The sequence below is a fragment of the Rhinolophus ferrumequinum genome, chromosome 20 (assembly GCF_004115265.2).
Source record: "Rhinolophus ferrumequinum isolate MPI-CBG mRhiFer1 chromosome 20, mRhiFer1_v1.p, whole genome shotgun sequence".
NCBI classification, from domain to species: Eukaryota; Metazoa; Chordata; class Mammalia; order Chiroptera; family Rhinolophidae; genus Rhinolophus; species Rhinolophus ferrumequinum.
Window position 1 is genome coordinate 1,491,957 of NC_046303.1, and position 19,555 is coordinate 1,511,511.

At 42.1% G+C, this 19,555-nt stretch overlaps 1 protein-coding gene across 1 annotated transcript in view; it reads left to right on the forward strand.

Moving 5' to 3' along the window:
* The window catches only part of ABCA13 (ATP binding cassette subfamily A member 13), a 241,923-nt gene that overhangs the window by 199,343 nt on the left and 23,025 nt on the right, over positions 1-19,555 (forward strand). The window contains exons 50-52 of the mRNA XM_033088866.1: positions 1,958-2,150; positions 3,233-3,342; positions 17,575-17,725. Coding sequence (XP_032944757.1) covers positions 1,958-2,150; positions 3,233-3,342; positions 17,575-17,725 — 454 coding nt within the window. The remainder of the gene's footprint in view (positions 1-1,957; positions 2,151-3,232; positions 3,343-17,574; positions 17,726-19,555) is intronic.

Here is a 19,555-nt window from a genome sequence, read left to right on the forward strand (position 1 = left end):
AGTAGGTTTAGGAGAACCTACTAAAAATTATAAAGATACACTATTGATATTTTTTGTTGATCCTCTTAGAGAATTGTCCCCTTTCAGTCATTTCATGATCTATTTCCTCGGCATGTGGTGTTGGATCCCACAGAGCACTCCTGTTCGTGGGTGGATGCCTAATCACTAGTTAAAAAATGGGGCCAAATAAGAAAGGGCATCTTATGCTGCCATGATGCTGGCGTCACTCCCTCGTAGCCTCTCTAACCTGCTCACGGGGAGAGAATGGGCCACACTCACTCTGGAAGGGATTTCAGTATCTGACTGAGATTGGAATAGAATTCTGAGGGCCTTTTAAACATAATTGATTCTGTGATCAGCCCTCCATGGTTGGATGTTTTAAAACTGCTGTAGAATACCACTGGGCAGCCCTCAGGTGGCTCTGTTCTCCCGCAGTATGAAAGATTTTCCTTAAGGAGAAGACTTTCTTTAACTTGTGTTACCCTTACTTTGTAGAGTTTAAGTTAAACCGTATTCTAGAAGAACATCTCTGTACCCACGGTAAATAGTCAGTGTTTGTTGTTCTTTGTCAACATTGAGCTTATAGAGCCGGGAAGTTAATCTAATTTAGACGCTGGTGGGAGAGACGCCTCCCACTCTCTTACATATGACAGTCACCGTGGTGGTGTCACCGGGGTAATTTCATTTTACAATTTACAATCCACGTCTAAGCAGGCCACTGACCGTTGCCTGAAGGACAAAGCCCAAGGTGTGTGACCAGGCCCCTCAGGTGGGGCACCTCGTGCTCCGGGAAGCTCTCGTGACGCACCTGGTCACTAGCCTGGTCTGGCCGACTACCAGGACTGACCTGTCCCACTCCTGCCATCTCCCCCTGTCCCCTCGCTGCCTCCCAGAGCTGGTTGTTGCCATTACAGCCTGTATTTCTCCAGCGGGGTGTGTCGGTGTTGGTTTACAGTGTCTCTATGATCCTTGCTCTGCTTGGCTATAAGTCCTTCATGCAGGAAATCGTGTCCACTGTCTTATCTGCATCATGGCAAAGTGTAGGAGGGCCCGGCAGTCCCTGCCTGTCCAGCTACACAGCGTCCACGACCAGCGCCGGCTGCTGGTGTCAGTGCCAACCGGTGAGCCCACCACCTCGCTTCCGTCCCCTCCGGGCACTGCCCGTCCTGTGGTCATGCCGCTGGCCTTGCTTGTCTGTAAGAACCCAGGTCTCCACAGGGTCTAAGCCCTGGCGGCATGCCCACTGGCGTGGGAGTCAGCAGTCATGTTGGTACGACACCAACTCAGCGGTCTGAACCCATTTAATGATTCACATGTCAGCGTGTTACCGTTTACAGGGAAATTGAAATTTACTTGGAAGTTAAAATGCACCAGATTGAAAAACCATAGAAAGATTGAAAACTGAGCAGCTCAGATTTTGAATGGATACGTTAGAGCTGGACATGACTTTGTGTTCACCTGACAGATGCATATTAGCCATGCTGTCAGGGTGCTGGGCCACGGCTTGCTGTGCCGTCCTTTTCACAGTCCGACATGCACTGCAGAATTGTGATGTCTGGGTGCTTTTATGGACAGTCTAATTTAGTAAATGACCTATTGGCTAAAATTGCTTAGACAACTTGATTCCTTACAATTAATTTTGTGATAAATTCTTTTTCCATCTAGCACGAAGTTTGGCGTGATTTTATCTTTCATACAGTTGAAAAATGGTTCTAGTTTGGGGTCTGTGCTCTCACTGTCTTCAGGAACACGACCGTTCCCTTCACGTCAGTGGAGGGACAGTGATTCTTGCTGGTCGTCAGTGGTCAGGCCGGCAGAGCTAGGGGGCGTGGCCCAGAGCTGACACTGGAGTCCCAAGGTCATCCCTTGTTTGGACAGGTCTCTGACCTTCCTCTCTCTCTGGATTCTTCTACCCCAATTCCCCCGGTGTGAATGAACTCTGACTTTGTCTTCCCAGGGGTCACTCTGCCATCCAAGGCACAGTCACGTCTTGTAAGGACACAGATGTGGAGAAAGAGCAAATGAGGGTGTTGAAAGGACGAACCAGTGGGGACATCCTCGTGTTATACAACCTTAGTAAAAGTTACCGGAACTTTTTCAAGAGGACCACTGCTGTGCAAGACATAAGTGTGGGCATCAAGAGAGGAGAGGTAAGAAGCGCCTAGTTCTACCCTTTTGGTTGCAAACCTGTGTAACTCTAGTTATTGATCTGCTTGTGTTATTCTCAGAAGATCTGCAGTCAGTGCCCAGAGCAGCCTTCAAATTTCAGGAATGTCTGCAAAATCAGTAGGCACTCTCTTGGCTCTTTCTCTGGAGAGAACTTTGCTGATTGAGGGATGGGCTTTATTCTGTTCGATAATTTTAAAATTTCATGTGTTTGGGGAGGTTTAACAGTTATGTGGGCTGTGGGTGACTTTTTACTGAGTGCCAATACTGTATGAATCCAGTTAGTTCAGGAAACCACTGCTGCCTCTTACTTAGAGTTCATGACTCTATAAATGGCCAGTTAAGCCCATCTAGTGAAATGCTGTCCTGGATAGTAAAGAAGGCGACACACCATAGCCATAGCTCAGATGCTTTGCTCCATGGATGTGGCATTAATCTGAGAACAAATGTTTAATCAGAACTGACAGAAGCCCTGGAAATGTTCCTGATTTGTGCTTAATTGCATAAGGAAATCAGCTCCAGAAATGATTACTTTCATTAACTGTTAAAAGTAAGAGAGAATCTTGCACTCATGTTGTTCCAAGCTCCTGAGAAATTCAAGGCAGGTTATATCGTGACTGGCAGCCATGAACTGCCGCACGGGGACAGCAGGTGCTTCCCATGTGAGTGTTTGGTGGTGCAGAGAAGCCAGGAGACCTCTAAAGTGACCAGGGGACATCCTGACACTGTCCGTGGTTGAGCAGGACAGGGTGTTAACTAGAGCTTGTCCTGTGGTTTGTTTGTACTCAACGGCAAGACTAGCTATGCGACCTCTGCCATCTATCCAGCTGTTCTTACTGTGGCTTCAGACATCAGCTATATGCCACGGGGTAAGAGAAGGCTTGGATAGTTTGTGAAGAGATGCTCCAGGTCCCTGAACCAACCAAGATGTCATGTACATGTGGGTTCTAATCACTGGCTTGTCACGAGCATCACAATGGAAAATGGCACCTCACAGGTAGCAGAAAGCAAGTGCTGTTTCTGATATAATTTTGATTTTATTGTTTAACTTGTTTTCTCCTCTCAGTGCTTTGGGCTTCTGGGGGTGAACGGAGCTGGGAAGAGCACCACATTCAAAATGCTGAGTGGGGACATCCCTCCGAGCTCAGGACATGCCATCATCAGGACTCCCACGGGGTAAAATCCAGATGTAATCCTATTTGTTGCCTGTAGAGTTGGTAATGGAGCCAGCAAACCCCCGCATGCCCTTGGTCCGTGGAACAAAATCTGCAGACATCATTTCCCCCAAATGTACCTTCAGTACCGCTCCTCAGAAGGAGGCAAAGAGTCAGTGAACGCGAATGTAGTGAGCTCAGTATGTGTGGCCATAGCAGAGGCTCAGGTCACAACAGCAGAAGCAGGCAGTCTGACCTTCCTTGGAGGCCACACACGTGGCAGGTATTTGCTCGCTGCTTGTGTCACTCAGGTGAGTAGGGGACAGCCAGTACCTGGTCCTTCTTGCTTCACCATCGGATACAGCTTCCAATGTCCTGAGTGTCCCGTGGCCTGAGGTGGCCAGAGGGGTGGGCTGGTTTCCATCCAGCCACCTGGGCCTCCTCTTTCGGGCAGTACTGCTGTTTTCTAGCTTGTCCTCCACAGGCCATCATGTGTGTCCCAATATGGATGTCCTGTGTTCATTCTGCACCCCACACTTCTTTTCTTTTATGGTTTGTTCGTTAATTTTGTACTTTGGAGTCCACATGTAAGTGAGATCATATGGTGTTTGTCTTTCTCTGACTTACTAATTTAGCATTCATACACATCAATATATTTTATAGTTCTTTTTCTCTTCACATATTTATAATCATAAATGAAATATTTTTGATCATTGATTTGACAAAACTTTATTTTGTCATGGATTTAAATCTTTCTTGTTTGCTAAATTTTATGTAGTATTTTAAATTTATGATTCATAAGAAAAATGAGTTTGGTATTGAAATCTGTCATTTCTAATCCTTACTATTAAATTAGTTTTATTTTTGTTACATTTTGACAATTTATATTTTCTTACAAAATTCAGCTGAAAAATTTTAACTACTTTGTCATAGAGGTATAATTATCATCATAAGATTTGCATTTTCTTTCTAGCCTTATACCTGTATGCTTGTAATTTTTTCCCTATAAAATTACCTTTGTACTTTTCAGACTTTGACTATTTTACTTCAAAAAGAATGAAAGGTTGAATTTCTTTAGCAACTCAACTCAGTTTGCAAATTTATTAAATTTTGTCATTCTTATTAACCTTTCCAACATGCTTTTCTCAGTCTGTTAGATTGATGCAAAAGTAATTGTGGTTTAAAAGGTTAAAAATTGCAAAAACTGCAATTACTTTTGCTCCAACCTAATAGTTTTGTTGATTGATTTTTAACTTCTTGATTTGAATGATTTTTAACATATTTTTTCTTTAAATAAATAATTGAATCATTAAGTTTATAAATATGCTTCTTATTACAGCTTTATCTTGATCCTAAAAATTTAATGAGTGATATTATTGCTATCATCATTCTCTAAATGACATATATAAGTTTGATTTAGTCTTTTGAAAATTTGCATTGAAGGGTATTTCTAGATATTCAAAATCTTGTGTTCCTTGGTTTGATATTTTAGAAAATTCCCTTGTAAAAGTTTCTGTTGAAGTGTAAGTTACATGTAGAAAAGAACATCTCCGTGCGTTTTCACAAAGTGAACACATGTTTATAATCTGTACCCAACTTAAGAAACAGCACAAGACCTAGACCCCTTTCCTGGCGCTTCTCCCCTTCAAGGGTAACCCTGTCCTGATTGTGAAAACATGTAGCGTTGTGCATTGTTGTAAGGCCAACTTTCTTGTAACCAAGACTCAGGCCAGGAAATAAAACCCTGACAGCTGACCCAGGGTCACGCTTCCCAACACAGCCCCTCCCACTCAGTGGGTTCTGACCGGCTTTGTAACCCAAGGGTGTGCCAAGACACACAGTTTGGTCTTGCTCATTTGTAGTAACTTGGTATGACTTTGAAGTGTCATGATCTGTGGGTTTCCGCTCCATCTCCTTTTCTTTACCGTCTAGCTCTTGATCCCGGGCCCTTGGACTTGGAGACGGAGCTGCCTGTGGACTTTGCTGATTGTTAGAGATGATGAAGTCACTCTTTCAGTGTTAGCAGTCTTGATTAATGCATTCTTTTGTTCAGTGGAGATTGCAAAAGGGTGATATCCTAACTCTTATCCCTTTGTTTTCATTTCCCAGCTTGAATACTTTTATAAGGAGTTGCTTTCACTGTATTTTATTTGATTACCCAGAGGTATAGTTCATATGAAAAATGACAGATGAATGTTTGTTTTTTTCCTTTTCATTTATCCAGTTTTCAAGATAATTAATTGCTTTCCAGTCATCCTCTCCTCAGAGGTGAAAAATTAGGTTGTGTCTGTTTTGGGTTCTCTCTTTCTGGCTTCGGTTCTGATAGATGTACAATGTATCCGAAAGCTTGTGCCTGGTTATCCCGTTTGCTCCTTCAGCTCTCCCTTTTCCTGTCTTTCCTCCTTTCCCGCCAGTCCAGGTTTCTCATCTGTGTTCTAGGATAATGGCAACTCAAGTGTTTGAATGAAGACGCGATGAGGTCTCCTATGGAAGCACCTTGCCCAGTTGCAGGCATGCATCACTTACGGACTATTCCCTTTCCACTTAAATGTGGGATGTTAGAGACCTGAAAACTTAGCCACCTCACTGCAAATGCTACCTGTTTAATCACTTTGCCATCCGCATTGGCTCTTAACTTACAGCTTGCGGTGTACGGGCAGAGAATACAATTATACTCTGGTCAGCCTGTGTCAACTGATAAAAAGTCAACATTGGGAGCTAATTATGTTCAAGAAGAGAAAATGGAGAGAATTTATCAGTCAAGAAAGTGTTTGAGGTGTTGTGAACAGAGTTGTAGGTTCTACTTAACATTCTGGAGGGGACTCCCGCTGGGTGTAATTGAGGCTCTGTCAAGTACTGTTGTTGGTTTCCCTGAAGTAGAAGTGAGAAGGTGGTTTTGTTTGGATGGTGCCTTTTTTTGGTGACTTCTTTGTTTATAAGTACATATGGACAAAATAATCAGAATTCAAAAGGAAACAAAAATGTGTGGTTTATGTTCTCATCCCTGGAAGGCTGACTCTCTCCCTTATCATCTCATTCCATCATTTCTAAAATAATTGGAAAATGAAATCCAAATGGCTGCTCTTGAAAGCAAGAACGAATTTATATCTCCATAACGGTCTGCAAGTCCCTTATTATGCTATGTATCTGTATAATTAGTTTAATTATAACGAAATCACACTTGCATGAATTATATTTTTAACCTTAATTATTTGTAATGTTAATTGTACGTTGGAATTCAAGGAATTCAATGGGTAATTAGAACACAATAGAGTTTTTAACCCCTTAGATGGCTGAGATATACCGTGTTTCCCCGAAAATAAGACCTAGCCGGATGATCAGTTCTAATGCGTCTTTTGGAGCAAAAATTAGTATAAGACCCGGTCTTATTTTACTATAATATAAAACCTGGTGTCATATAATATAATATACTATAATGTAATATAACATAACATAATATAAGACCCAGTCTTATATAATATAGTATAAGACTAGGTCTTATCTTATATTAATTTTTGCTCCAAAAGACGCATTAGAACCGACTGTCTGGTGAGGTCTTGTTTTCCGGGGAACATGGCACCTACTACCCATGAAGCTGATCACATTCTACCAAACTGAAACCTGTTGATTCAGACATTTCTTACATTAAATCCCTTTCCTGTGAGGTGTCTGTCAGCTGCCTTTCAAAAACAACATGACGTCTTGCTGTGAGACATCATGTCTCAAGAAGAGAACAATGCTCTCGTTTAATTTTTAGATTTTATGAATTCCCAGCCCCAGACTTGAGAACATATCTAAAGAATTCATTTCAAAACTGACCATTACAGCTGGTGTGAAGTGCCACGTGCTCTTGACATGATGACAGAGGTCACAGGTGGGAGACTGCAGACCCAGAGCCGTGTGGCGTCTGCTTGGCCAGCGCAGGGTCTCCGTTCTGGAGTGGACAGCCCTGCGTCAGGACGCGCACTGCCCCCGTGGTACAGTCCCCCGTGCCATGCTGCCTCACTGCTGATACCATCGCGTGTTCAGGTCAACTGTGTGGGTCCTGACAGCGTTTGCGTTTGCAACCCCCAGACAAAATAAATGCTAATAACGATCGCCCCAGTTTTGGCGACTCTGCCATTCACGAAGCATTACGTTACGGGCTTAACACTTTTGATCTCTTCTATCATTCTAACAACCTTGGGAATAGGATATTCTCTTCATTTAACTAATAAGCAATGTGAGATTCAGAGGCTTAAGTGGCATACCTGAGAGAGGCTTCTAGAAAGGGGCAGAGGCTTTGGGTCTAATTTTCTGCTCCAAATCTCATGCTCTGGCTCTTCCCTGAATTATTTGAGAGAGAGAAAGAAACACACACACAAAGAAACAGTAATCTATAGACTTATTGCCTAAAATGTGAAAAAAGGGCACAGCAAGACATCACGTTGTTTTTGAAAGGCAGCTGACAGATACCAGAATGAGCATGTATTTTGCAGGAAATGCAGGTTGTCAGGGAATTAAACAATAAACAGTAGAAACACTCGGTTCAGACACCGGCTTTCACTTCCCAGCTGGGACCAGCATTTTTGGCGCTTGCGCCATTTCACGGTGTGCAGTCGGGACGGACCTTCTCCCTGTGTTTCTTCCCTTCTGAAATGCCCAGTGCTGTAGAATTCATGTGAGCAGTAACTGTTAAGTGCTACAACCCCTCAAATTCCTGCGTGTTATGGGTATAGCACGTGGGAATTTATACACAGAATACTGTGCTTCAGTTAAAGCACTACAATACCAGTACAAAACCTAGCACTCATTTATTGCTTATAGAAGCCTTATCATCCTTTAGACTAACATGAATCACAAATTAGAATAGTTTCAATCACAACCTCGCCAACTAGGAATTACTTGAAAATTTGTTTCTCTCCCATTTTAAATTCAGTGGCAATTTAACAACACTAATACAGAGTGAGGAAAGCAATGGAGGGAAATCCTCTCTAATCTTACATGAAAGTGATTTTTATTCTTGGAGTCCCCAGTTTTGAAAAGAGAATCTGTCTACATATCTACCTACACATGGTCATATGCATGCATACGTACCTGCACAGCTGCAATGACAGTCCAGTTTCTCCCTCATTTCAGCCGTGTTTGGGGTTACACGTCAGAAGTGGTTTTCAGGACCGCTGGCAGACACACCTGCCTTGTAACCCCCCGGGTTTCTGTGCCAGCGTGTTCTCGACACCTCTCTCCACATGCTTACATTGTTATTTGCATTTTCCTTTCCTGGAGCCAGGGACCTCCAAGCTCTAACAGTCTTATCTGTAAAAGAAAGCGGTGCCTGTTTCCGGGTCCCGCGATGACGTGGCAGAGGGCGCAGACCGCAGACAGCCCCAAACTCAGCCGTCAGCGTGGCCCTCAGAGGACACGCACGGGCGGTCATTGCACGTCCGTCGTGTTTCTAGGAGACGTCAGTGTCTTCTGCGTGGTGCTCCCACCGAGTGCAGGATGTGCCGAGATGCTGTTAGTTGGAGACCAGGATGCCTGTTCTGTGCACGTGCACCTGTCCACGTTTGCCTCGTGCTGCTCACACGTCGTTACCTTAGGTGTGGCCGGTGGCATTCAGGACATCTTTTCTGACCCAACACCGACAGGCTCAATGCACAGCTGGGGCCGCGAAGGTGATCATGTCAGGTGGAAAGTGCTTTCAGTACATAGAGGGCCGCTGAGCTCTCCTGCGTGGTGTGCTGTGATGTGTCACTTCTTGCTGGGCCTCATCTTGTGCCCACAAGTGTGTTTCTGCACCCATCTACGGTGGTGCCGGGATAATTACATCGTCTCCAGTCATCTGTTTGTGTCACTGCAGAGTGGTATCAGGAAGGCTCTGGGAGTCCCCTGGCGGAGGCTTGTCCCCAAGCATTGTGTTAATTAAGGGATGATGTGCACCGAAGGGGAATATGATAGGCAATTGCTTCCTTTCCCAGACATTTGAATACAAGAGTCCAGCTGAGGTTTCTATACATTCAGAGTGTGTTTTTTCCTCAGGATATTCTAGTCTAGAACCTATCTTCTTTAATAAACAGGAGAGGCTGCTGGGGGCGGGGGATGGGAAGAGCACCAGCTCGAGACACTTCTTTTCCTTTGTCCAAAGATTTGTGAATGTCAAATGCAATCTCTGACTCACAGCTTGCATTGAGCTGTAGGAGAGTTCACATATGAGCTTGGGGTGTTGAAATCAGGGTTCGTCCATTGTCTGCGCTCATCAGCCCTCCCTCACCAGTGACTTTTCCAACTGTGAAGCATTTGTAGACATAAACAGTTGTAAAAGCATCGAAAGATTTATAATGCTGAGCCTCATCATTCAGTGCTGCTGTCTTCCTTTCGCTTTGCGGGTTCCTGTGATAGTCTTGATTAAATGTGACTATATCCATGCATTTCCTGTAACTCCATGGTGCTGCAAACAGCATTTCCTTCTCTTCTATGTTTAACTAGTTAATGTGTATAAAGGAAGCTACTTAGTGCTGTTTTTTTTCTTTTAAAGTTGTGACCCTCCGTTCTGCCTATTTCTTTTATTTGACCTAGTATTTTTGATCTCCAGTTTTCTTGGTAGGCAGGACTATTACTTCCTAAGTTCTAATATTCATATAGTTTTCTTTATTATTTCAATTGGTGGAATTTACTTGATTTTCTACAATTTTTCTTAAACCTGGAGAGCTGATATTTATTTATCTTTTACTCACAACTTTCTTTTTCTGAATATTTTGTCTGGAATGAATGGTGATTTTTTTTCTGATACTTCTAAATCATGAATATCAGTTATCTTTTCTCGTCTTTTGAACTGTCTCACTTTTCATATACTTTTTAAAAGAACACACACAGCAGTTTACACTGTTATGATTATATAAATACTGTTCACCAGTGAGCCCTGAAATGCCACGACATTCCTTCCTGCATCATTTTTTTTTTTGTTATTACTTGTCTTTGTTAGTTTGATTTGTTTTCTATGAATTATATGCCCTTTTACAATCCATTCAAGCATATCAATTAGTCTCCATGCGTTTCTGGAGCCTTTTGCTGCAACCTGTATTTGAACCTTCTTCAGATGTGCTGTTATCTCTGTTCTGGTGTCACCTTGCACCATCATTCTGGGCTTGCTTTGGTGCTGTCTCCTACTAGATCCTCTGTTTCCTATTCCCACGTCTTCCCTTTCTTGGTTTATAGTTTTTTATTTTGTTTTGTTTTGTTTCTGAGAGCATCTTCTAGAAATTTCCTTTATTTAGTTATTTTCACATGTTTTTGATAGTTTGGCTGGGTTGAGAATTCTAGGTTGGAAATCGTATTTTCTCAGAATTTTGAATGCATTTCTCTGCTGCCTCTCCAAAGATCTTCTAGGATTTAGGGTTGATTTTGAGAAATTCAGTGCATTATAACTTGATTTTTAGAATGCTTTTTTTTTTTTTTTTCCTTAGAAGATCTTAGGATCTTCTCTTTGTTTCTGTGTTTTCAAATTGCACGATGATGTGCTTTGGCATGGGCCTTCTTTTTAAAAATTTATTATTATGCTTGGAGTTGTGTGGATTGTTTTAATCTGTAAGCTTATTTCCTTTGGTGCTAAGAAGTTTTCTTGTTTTTATTTTTCTTTCATAATTCTCTCCCTGTGTGTTTTCTATTATGTCTGTCTTGGGCTTCCATTATTCAATCATGGTGTCCCCTAGAATGTCAAATGTTTTCTTCTTTTTGCAATATCTTAATCTTTTGGTTCTACTTTCTGGGAGTTTTTCTTCAACTTTACCTTCCAACTACTTATCAAGTATTCTATTTTAATCATAAACATGATTGTATGGTTTTTAAAAATATTTTGAAGAGCTCTTTTCTCTCTCTAGTTACTTGTTTTATAAAAGATGGCATCTTGTTTTTCATAAATGTAAATATCTCTTATCTCTAAAAATCTTGATATATTTTTCTTTAAAAATATTCTCTCGGCATTGTCTCTGATATCTCTAACTTCTTATTTTCTATTTTGTTTCTGTTTTTGCTTATGTTGTTCATGTTGCAAACTTCCTTTGAATAACTATTGCTCCTTTGATATTCTCTCATATTTTATATTTGAGCATTAAAAACCTTAATGAAAACTCTACATGGCCATGACTTACATAAACTCTATATTAGTTGGATTTCACTGTGGTGTGTGATATTATTTTAATGTACTTTTGGGAGGCAGTAAAGATAAAATATATATTTAATCTCCATCTTTAATTGGATGTCTAGATTTATTAACTACAAATCCCCTTTGCATTGCCACTGTAATCCCATTTGATCATGTTGTATTCCTTTGAACCTTTCAGAAACTTGAATTACCAGAATCAGTAGGGACACATTTTTTGAATTTCAGACACGTAAGTTTGAGGATCACCAGATCTGCATTTTTCGTCTTCAGTCTTGATAATGTGTTCTGGGATTTTAGGTTCAGGTTGTTTTATTTTTGCATTATTTTTTCTCTCTCTTTAAAGAAAGACAGGCATGTGCATCCGTGTATCATTTGTTTAGATACATGTCTATTTTAATCTGTTTCAGTACTGACCACCAACCTTTTCATTCATTTTAGTAATGCCTAACTCTAATTTTGATAAAATTCATCTTATATTTAGTTGTTTTCCTTAAATGAAGGGTGACTGGGGTGGGGAATATATGTTCTGATTCCTTGAATATCAGAGTGTTCCTTTCAGTTGCCTTCACTTGTTCCAAACACCTTGGGTGTACAAATTATTCTTAGGTCACACAGTTTTCTTGAAACCTTCTGGACAAGGCTCCATTGTCTTCTGGCAGTCAGTCTTACTTTGCTTTTTGTTCAGCTATTTATGTTTTATTTTCTTCCCTCTGAATTTAACCAAAACAAACAAGAAAACAAAACCCATTAATTCTTTGTCAGGAAACATCAAGGCTTCATAGTATTTCTATTTATGCATTTCTTTATTTTTGGTATTTTTAAAAATTAAATTCAATAAAATAATTTCGGTTTCCTGGCAGTCCTTTCTTATTTCAGCCTATTATGTCTCATCCTAGGAGACTTCCTATTTCATTTTGTTTCTGTTTTATCTCAGTATTTCTCTCCATGGACACTAAGTTTCTTACTGATGCTCTTCATCTTGCATTTCATGGGGCATGCCAGCACATTCCCTGAATTTTTCAGACACATACTCTCACTAAATTTTCTGGATATTGTTACTTTTGCACGATTCATGTTATTTTTAGGGTGTTGTTTTACTTGTCCTAGAAAAGGTGAGCTCTTTATCAAGGTGAATTTTATCGGCAGCAGTGGTGAGCCGTGTCCTCTGCCCCCGTTGGCGCTGGCTGCATACTGACTGCAGGAATACAGCCCGGGGCCCAGTGGAGACGCCACGCTCTTCCTTCTGTTTTGGTATCTAGTAGGCTTTTACCTCGTGCGTGTTCTTTGTGTTGAGGTAGCCTTGTTTCTCACCTTCACTGCCTTTCCTCCAGTTCTTGGAACCAGTGCAGAACACAAAAGCAGTCTGTCTTAGTAGCACCCAGATGCCAAGGTCCTGTCTCCCGACCTGGCTGGGGTATGTCCTGCTTCTCAGCCAGGATTCAGGTGGTTGACTACCTATGTGAGGGGTCGATATGAGGTTTATTTACCTTTTTTTAAAAAACATATTCTCTTTTATGAAATGAATTCTTATTGTGATCCAAACAAAAGTTTTTTGATAGTTTTTAAAAACCCAACTCCTTCTAATATCTATTGAGATGCCCTCTAAGATCATTGCATTATTGTTCTGTGTGATGACTTTTTGTTTTTTTAATTCTATGGGCATTTTAGGGAAACATTAGAGATGTAATTTTGAGCAGGAGGTTAGAGCTCTGGTTTTGGTTAATAACTCTGATGTGTGAATTAATGTGAGTGGAGACCCTTTCTTTTTGTTTATTTATTTTTTCTCAGAGATTGAGGAGTTATAGAGAAAGGAAATGACAACATATTTTTGGGAGCCTAGTGTCATAAATTTTGAACAAGGGCATTGAAAAAAGTAGAGTCAAATATGATTTTTGAGAATGAGAAGCTTGAGTCTGGATTTTCTGAACACTGAAGGATTCTTCAGCAACTGGGTGTGTGGAAAAGGAACCATTGCGGGAAAATGCTGTCTTTATTTTTCTTTGTTTTGGGTTTTATATCCTATGTTATTTTCCCTGAAACACACACTTCTCTTTTAAATGGACCAGCACACTGTGATCCATTTTCTTTTTCTTTTCTCTTCCTGGATATAACTGGGAAAGGTATTATGCATCCTGAGGTTGATGGGAATGAAGACTTGGTTTTGGTACAGTTTGCTACCCTGAACATGCTAGATGATCATCAAAATTATTTAGCATAAAAAGTAAACATTTGGTATCATCATGTGTAATGACACGGATATCTTGTGATTTCCACGGGGAATAGTGATGCTTTTTATCTTGGAGCTGGTACATCAAGAAGTATATTTTAAAGCCTCTGGGCTTTGCATGGAAACTACTTTGGTCTCAAAAATCAGTTTATTTTTAAAATTCTTTTGAATCAGAAAAATATTTTTATGCTGTTGCTGTGGCATTTGGCATTCTCATTTTAAATACTTTTGAATATGTGATACATGCACATGATAAAAATATTCACAGACTAGAAGGGCAGAACGATTTTCCCCTGCACCCACTTTCCCTTATTTAGCTGTGCACCCCTCAGACTGCACTGACTTAGGTTCTTCCCGATCTGAGGCCTCTGCTTGAATAGTTGAGTTTATCCATTTATATTAACCGCAAGAGAAATTATTGAATCCTTAGACTTTGCTCTGTGTCTAGTGCTGATCTGAAGGAGAATTGTGTTTGGGGAGGGGTCCTGAGAAACTGGGACTGTGCTAATGGTTTCTGGACAGTTTCTAAAAGTGGGCCTGTGTGTCCTAAATGGTGACGCACCAAGGGAAGGAAACCTCCGATGGAATGTCCGAGTGACAGCAAAGTAGATGGTGAGCAGAAGCGACCGTGAGTCGTTTAGAACAGGTGTGTGGTGTATTAAGTTAATCTCTTCCTCGAATAAATTACTAGACTAGACGATGGGTAGCTGCTGTGCACAGAGGAAATCTATAATTTAATGAGCCGTTTGATGCCAGGAGTTCACAGTGTTTTCATAGTGGTCACAAAGGCAAAATCTTGGCAGTATAAAAATGGGATTGGGTATAGTTTACTGTTTTGAAAGGACATTACTTCATCAGATTGGTGGCTTCTCCCGGTGCAAAGAAGGAAATCAAAATGAATAAAAATCAAAGCTTAAGGAGTGCCCCCGAAAGGGTGACTGTTCTCTTATGTTGCATGTGCACTTGTGTTTAAATACCAATCTGAGGTGCCTGAGAGAACTCCCCTTTATTAGATGATGGGATCCGTGCGAGAGTGTGTGTGTGTGTGTGTGTGTGTGCATGCGTACAGGCTTAAACCTGGAGAATGGACTTATCCTAGCCTTCAAAGCAGGAAGCATAAACATCTTTTGGATCCATATTTAAGAAACAAAGCCCATGGCAGCAGCATATTCTCTCTGAAACCACAGTGGGCCATCAAGGAGGGGCGGCTCCCTGAAATCCAGGGACTGGTTTCCTCAGCGGTTCGGGGCCCCCTCTTGACATGTGGCTCACGTCCAGGGACCCATGAGACAAGCTCACAGCGTCTGGTTTGCAGGAAGCGTCGGGACAGCTGCCCTACACTAACCTGATGGGAGAATGCAGGGTGTTCGTGGGTGAACCTGTGGTGACGTGGGGACGGGCTGCAAAGCTCCAAGCAGTTTAGGGCAGATGGGTTTAAAATGCCAACTGAAAGGCAACTCAAACCATGGCCACTGAGCAGTTATTTCTTGGTTCTTTTGAATGACTTTGGCAGCTTACAGACTGCTGATAATACAAAGGAAATTAAATGCCTGAAGTGAAAAGTAGAACCTTGGTAAAACCTTTTCAAACATTAAAACATTGGTTTTGCGAAGACCTCTCAGAGTGCTCCAGACATTTCATTTAATTTTCAGAATTTCTTATCTGTTATATCATTAAATAGAGAGAAAAAAGCTACTCGGTGTGCGTCATGATAAAAGTCCCTTGAAGTTCATTCTGTGTCAGACCCTGACATAAAATGGGAATGTCTTGCCTTCCCGAGCAGTGCTGAAGCTTGAAGCACACAGTTACGACGTCTTGATTAGGCTGGGTGTTATCTCAGCGCGTGTGGAAACTGGGAAATAGAGGTGCACGTTTTCTACAACACACAAGTGTGATTGACAGTGGTTTTGACTTAGAACATACTGGTTTCATGACTCAGAGATAGGCAAGAATATTCATAACGATGGGCTCACTTCCAGGTCAGTGAGAAGGAATTCTGCTTTAGGTATTAAACTGCTGCCTCATTCCAGACGTTCATCATCACCACACAGATTTTCCCAAGGCCATGCCCACTTAGCATTTCCATCGGGGTTATAACTCCTTGCTGTTGAAAACCATACTGGTTTGATTACTATAGCTTTCTAAATATAGTCTAAAATCTGGAAGTATGATGCCTCCAGCTCTGTTCTTTTCTCTCAGGATCGCTTTGGCTATTCAGGGTCTTTTGTGGTTCCATACAAATTCTAGGATTTTTTTCCCTATTTCTTTAAAAACATGATATTGGAATTGTATTGAATCTGTAGATTGCTTTGGGTAATGTGGACATTTTAACCATATTAATTGTTCCAATCCATGAACATGGAATATCTTTTCATTTATCTGTGTCTTCTACAATTTCTTTCTTTGATGTTTTATAATTTTCAGTGTACAGGTCTTTCACCCTCCTTGGTTAAATTTATTCCTAAGTATTTTATTGTTTTTGATGTAATCATAAATGGGATTGTTAATTTCTATTTCTGATAGTTCATTGTTAGTATATAGAAATGTAACCGATTTTTTATACTGATTTTGTGTCTTTCAACTTTACTGAATTCATTTATTAGTGTGTGTGTGTGTGTGTTCTATCTTTTCTTTTGTTGCTCATGCTTTTTGTGTCTTATCTAGAAGCTATTGCCTAATCCAAGGTCGGGAATATTTTTGCATGTGCTTTCTCCTGGGAGTTTTATAGTTTTGGCTCTTACATTTAGGTCTTTGATCCATTTTGAGTTGATTTTTACGTTTGCAGTGAGGTGGGGGTGTGATATTTTTGGCATACAGTTATTTGTTGTGTTCCTTTTAAACCTTTTTGTTTCTGTAAGGTTGGAAGTAAGGTTCCCTCTTTTATTCTTGGTATTAGTTATTTGAATCGTCTCTCCTTTTTCTTGACAAGTCTTGCGAGAGGATTGTAGATTTTTGTCAGTAAACCAACTTTTAGTTTTGTTGACTTCCTCTATTGTTTTTTCCTATTTTCTTTTTCATTAATTTCTGTTCTAATTTCATTTTCTTCCTTAGGATTGCTATACTGTTAGCTAATTTTTTAAGGAGAATGGTAGGTTGTTGTGTTGAAATCAGTTTTCTTGTTGGATATAGATAGTACAGCTGTCTCTTTCTTTACATTATTTTCCATTTAGGAAATAGGAACTTTCCTTTCTGAAATGTTCTCAAAAGTCTTTACAACCCATACAGTTTTATCTAGGTAAAAACGCATAGAAACACATCAATGAGAAGACAATCCAATGTTAAATGTGGCCACATTTGATATTTTACAATTTTCTGAGTATGTATTCATGTTAAAATTAGGAACAAGAGGTTTTTATTCTCTTTAAGTAGATGCCATTTTGTATCCACACTCCACACTCACGTAGAGTAATCCAAAAATTAATGGCAGAAATCACTGAGGGCTGAGACCAGAAAATGTCCTTTTTATCTCTCTATTTTCCATATGTTCAATGACAGATTACACATAATTGTTATAACAAAAATCTTACTGTTAAATCTGACACTGTGTGATAGTTCAGTCATGGACTCACTAGGTGCCCATGTAAATTGTTTAGGTGGGCACATACCTGGCAGCTGTGAGAGCCGTTCATTGAGTGAGCCGTGTGCCAGCTACAAAGCTCTGTGCTTATGTTTTCCTTTAACACATAAGGCGACCATGGCCTCAGAGTCAAGCCTGTTTCATTAGACAATTGGGTGGCTCCACGTTCATTGAACCCATGTATGCCAAGTTAGTTAATTGCATTAGACAAGCTGCAGCAAACCTCTTAGTGATGGGCCAGGTTGGAGAAATGGGAGATATTGTCTGAGAAGCTGAATTTTGCAGACTGTGCTGCCTCTTCTCTTTGCAGAGAGGACGTGGCTCTGTCTTCCGCTGGCCTGGTAGGGCTCCGTGTCGGCTACTGTCCACAGCAGGACGCACTGGACCAATTCCTGACTGGGTGGGAGCACCTGCGTTATTACTGCTGCCTGCGCGGGATTCCAAAGCCACGCATCCCTCAGGTGAGGCCGCGGCTTCTCCAGAAAAAGGTCCCCACCCCCAGGAATGCCAACAGGCTGTCTGAACCCACAAGAAGGAACCACACTGTCTGATAAATGCACCTGGACGAGGCTCTCACTATGATGATTCTGCTGAAATGTGTTTCTGTTGTATTTACATGATGTATTTTAAACAGGTCTTTGTGAGGAAGTCATGTAGTAGGAGATGAGGTGTGGCATGGTTTGCCCCTTTGTTTCCTTCCCACTCGTTTCCTCCCAGTGCCTTTCACATCGCTGGCCTGATGCTTTGTATTTAGGGACAGACGTCATAGACTTTGTATCCCCTGGGCGGGCAGAGGAGGGTCAGACTAGGTGAGGGGTTTGGAGATAGGTTGGAAAGGACAACCTTCTTCCTGACAACTGCCTGCCGGGCTCTTCCTGGGGGGGGCACAGGAGGCCGGAAGCTGCAGATTTCCCCTCATCCCTGTCTGGGGCGGGTGCAGCAGTGAGAGGGCAAGACGCAGCTGCTATTCTCCTGCGCTGAGCGGTGGTCAGACAAGCAGAGTTGACAGCTTTGACTGACAGCTCATGGGACGTTCCACATGGGCAGACACCAGAATGGCAGGTGCTTAAGGCATAGTTTTACCTTTTCTGCACCTCACCGCTGAGAGCCTGGGGCGCTCTCTACTTTGCAAGTTTGGATTCTGAACAAGGGGCCGACAAAGAGGCTTAGTGATGCCTTTTCAGTGAGATTCTGCAGGGGATGGAGCGTCCCAGGTTTCAGAGGAGACAAAGCCGGCAGCCGTCGCCTTCACCACTCCACAGAAACTCATTCTCTGTGCTGTTGTGGGATGCTCCCGGCCCCCTTTCTCATTTATGCTCCGCAGCTCTGAGTGAGACGAGGGCAGACTCTCCCCACATCCCCAGAGGGGTCCTGCTCCCTCCGCCACCTTCCATCTTAATGAAAAGACAGCCGTCGGCTCCCGGGAGCCCTGCTCACTGCAGTGAAGCAGCTATTGAAATCCAGCTGATCGGGGCTCAGCCTTTAACAGGTGTTTATCTTTGTCAGCTCCCTCTGTTAGTTTCTGATTAAAGAGGTGGATGCTTGGCGGCACCGTGAGCTGGCCCCTTTCTCATCCTGGGACAATGCACCCTTTGAAACAGTTCTTGCTAATACACTGAGGCTTGGCGCTGCCTGCCAGCCACTGCGATGGCCGCAGATACACAGCTGTCTTACAGGCTCGCTTTTCCACATCCTTCACTGAGAAAAGTGATTTTAATGGTTGCCAATTAGGAACTGGCTTCATTTCTTTCTAGAAACTGCAACTGATTTGACAGACAGGATTGCTCAGAGGCCTCTAACATTTCAGCACGTGTTTCCAGAGACGTTGGCTCCCTCCTGGCAGAGCCTCTCCTGTAAATCTTAGAAATATTGAAATATGGAGTATTTGAAATAGGCCAATCATTCTAATGTGCTTAGCATTGGAGATCACAGGATGATTACAAAATTCCAGAAGACGACAGTTCCAGGCAGCGTTTCAGTTGTCATTCTGGGCCAGGTACCATTCTGAGTTTCACCTGAGGGATGCTTATTACCCGCCTGACGAATGGGGAGCTGAGGCCCAGGTGGGACAGGGGGCCTCCCGGGTCCCAGGCCTGAGATGTGCTGGGTCTGGTTTGGAAGTCGCACAAAGCTCTCCAGATCCATGTTCTGAGTGGTGCTTGGTAGGTTCAGGCCACAGCTGGTCAGACGGCTCAGTCTTCTTTTCCATGTCCCTTTGGTGGCCAAAGAAGTGGGGATGGCGGGGGTTATGGCGGGGCCCGTCTGCCGGGAGCTCCTCCGCCCCTTCCTCA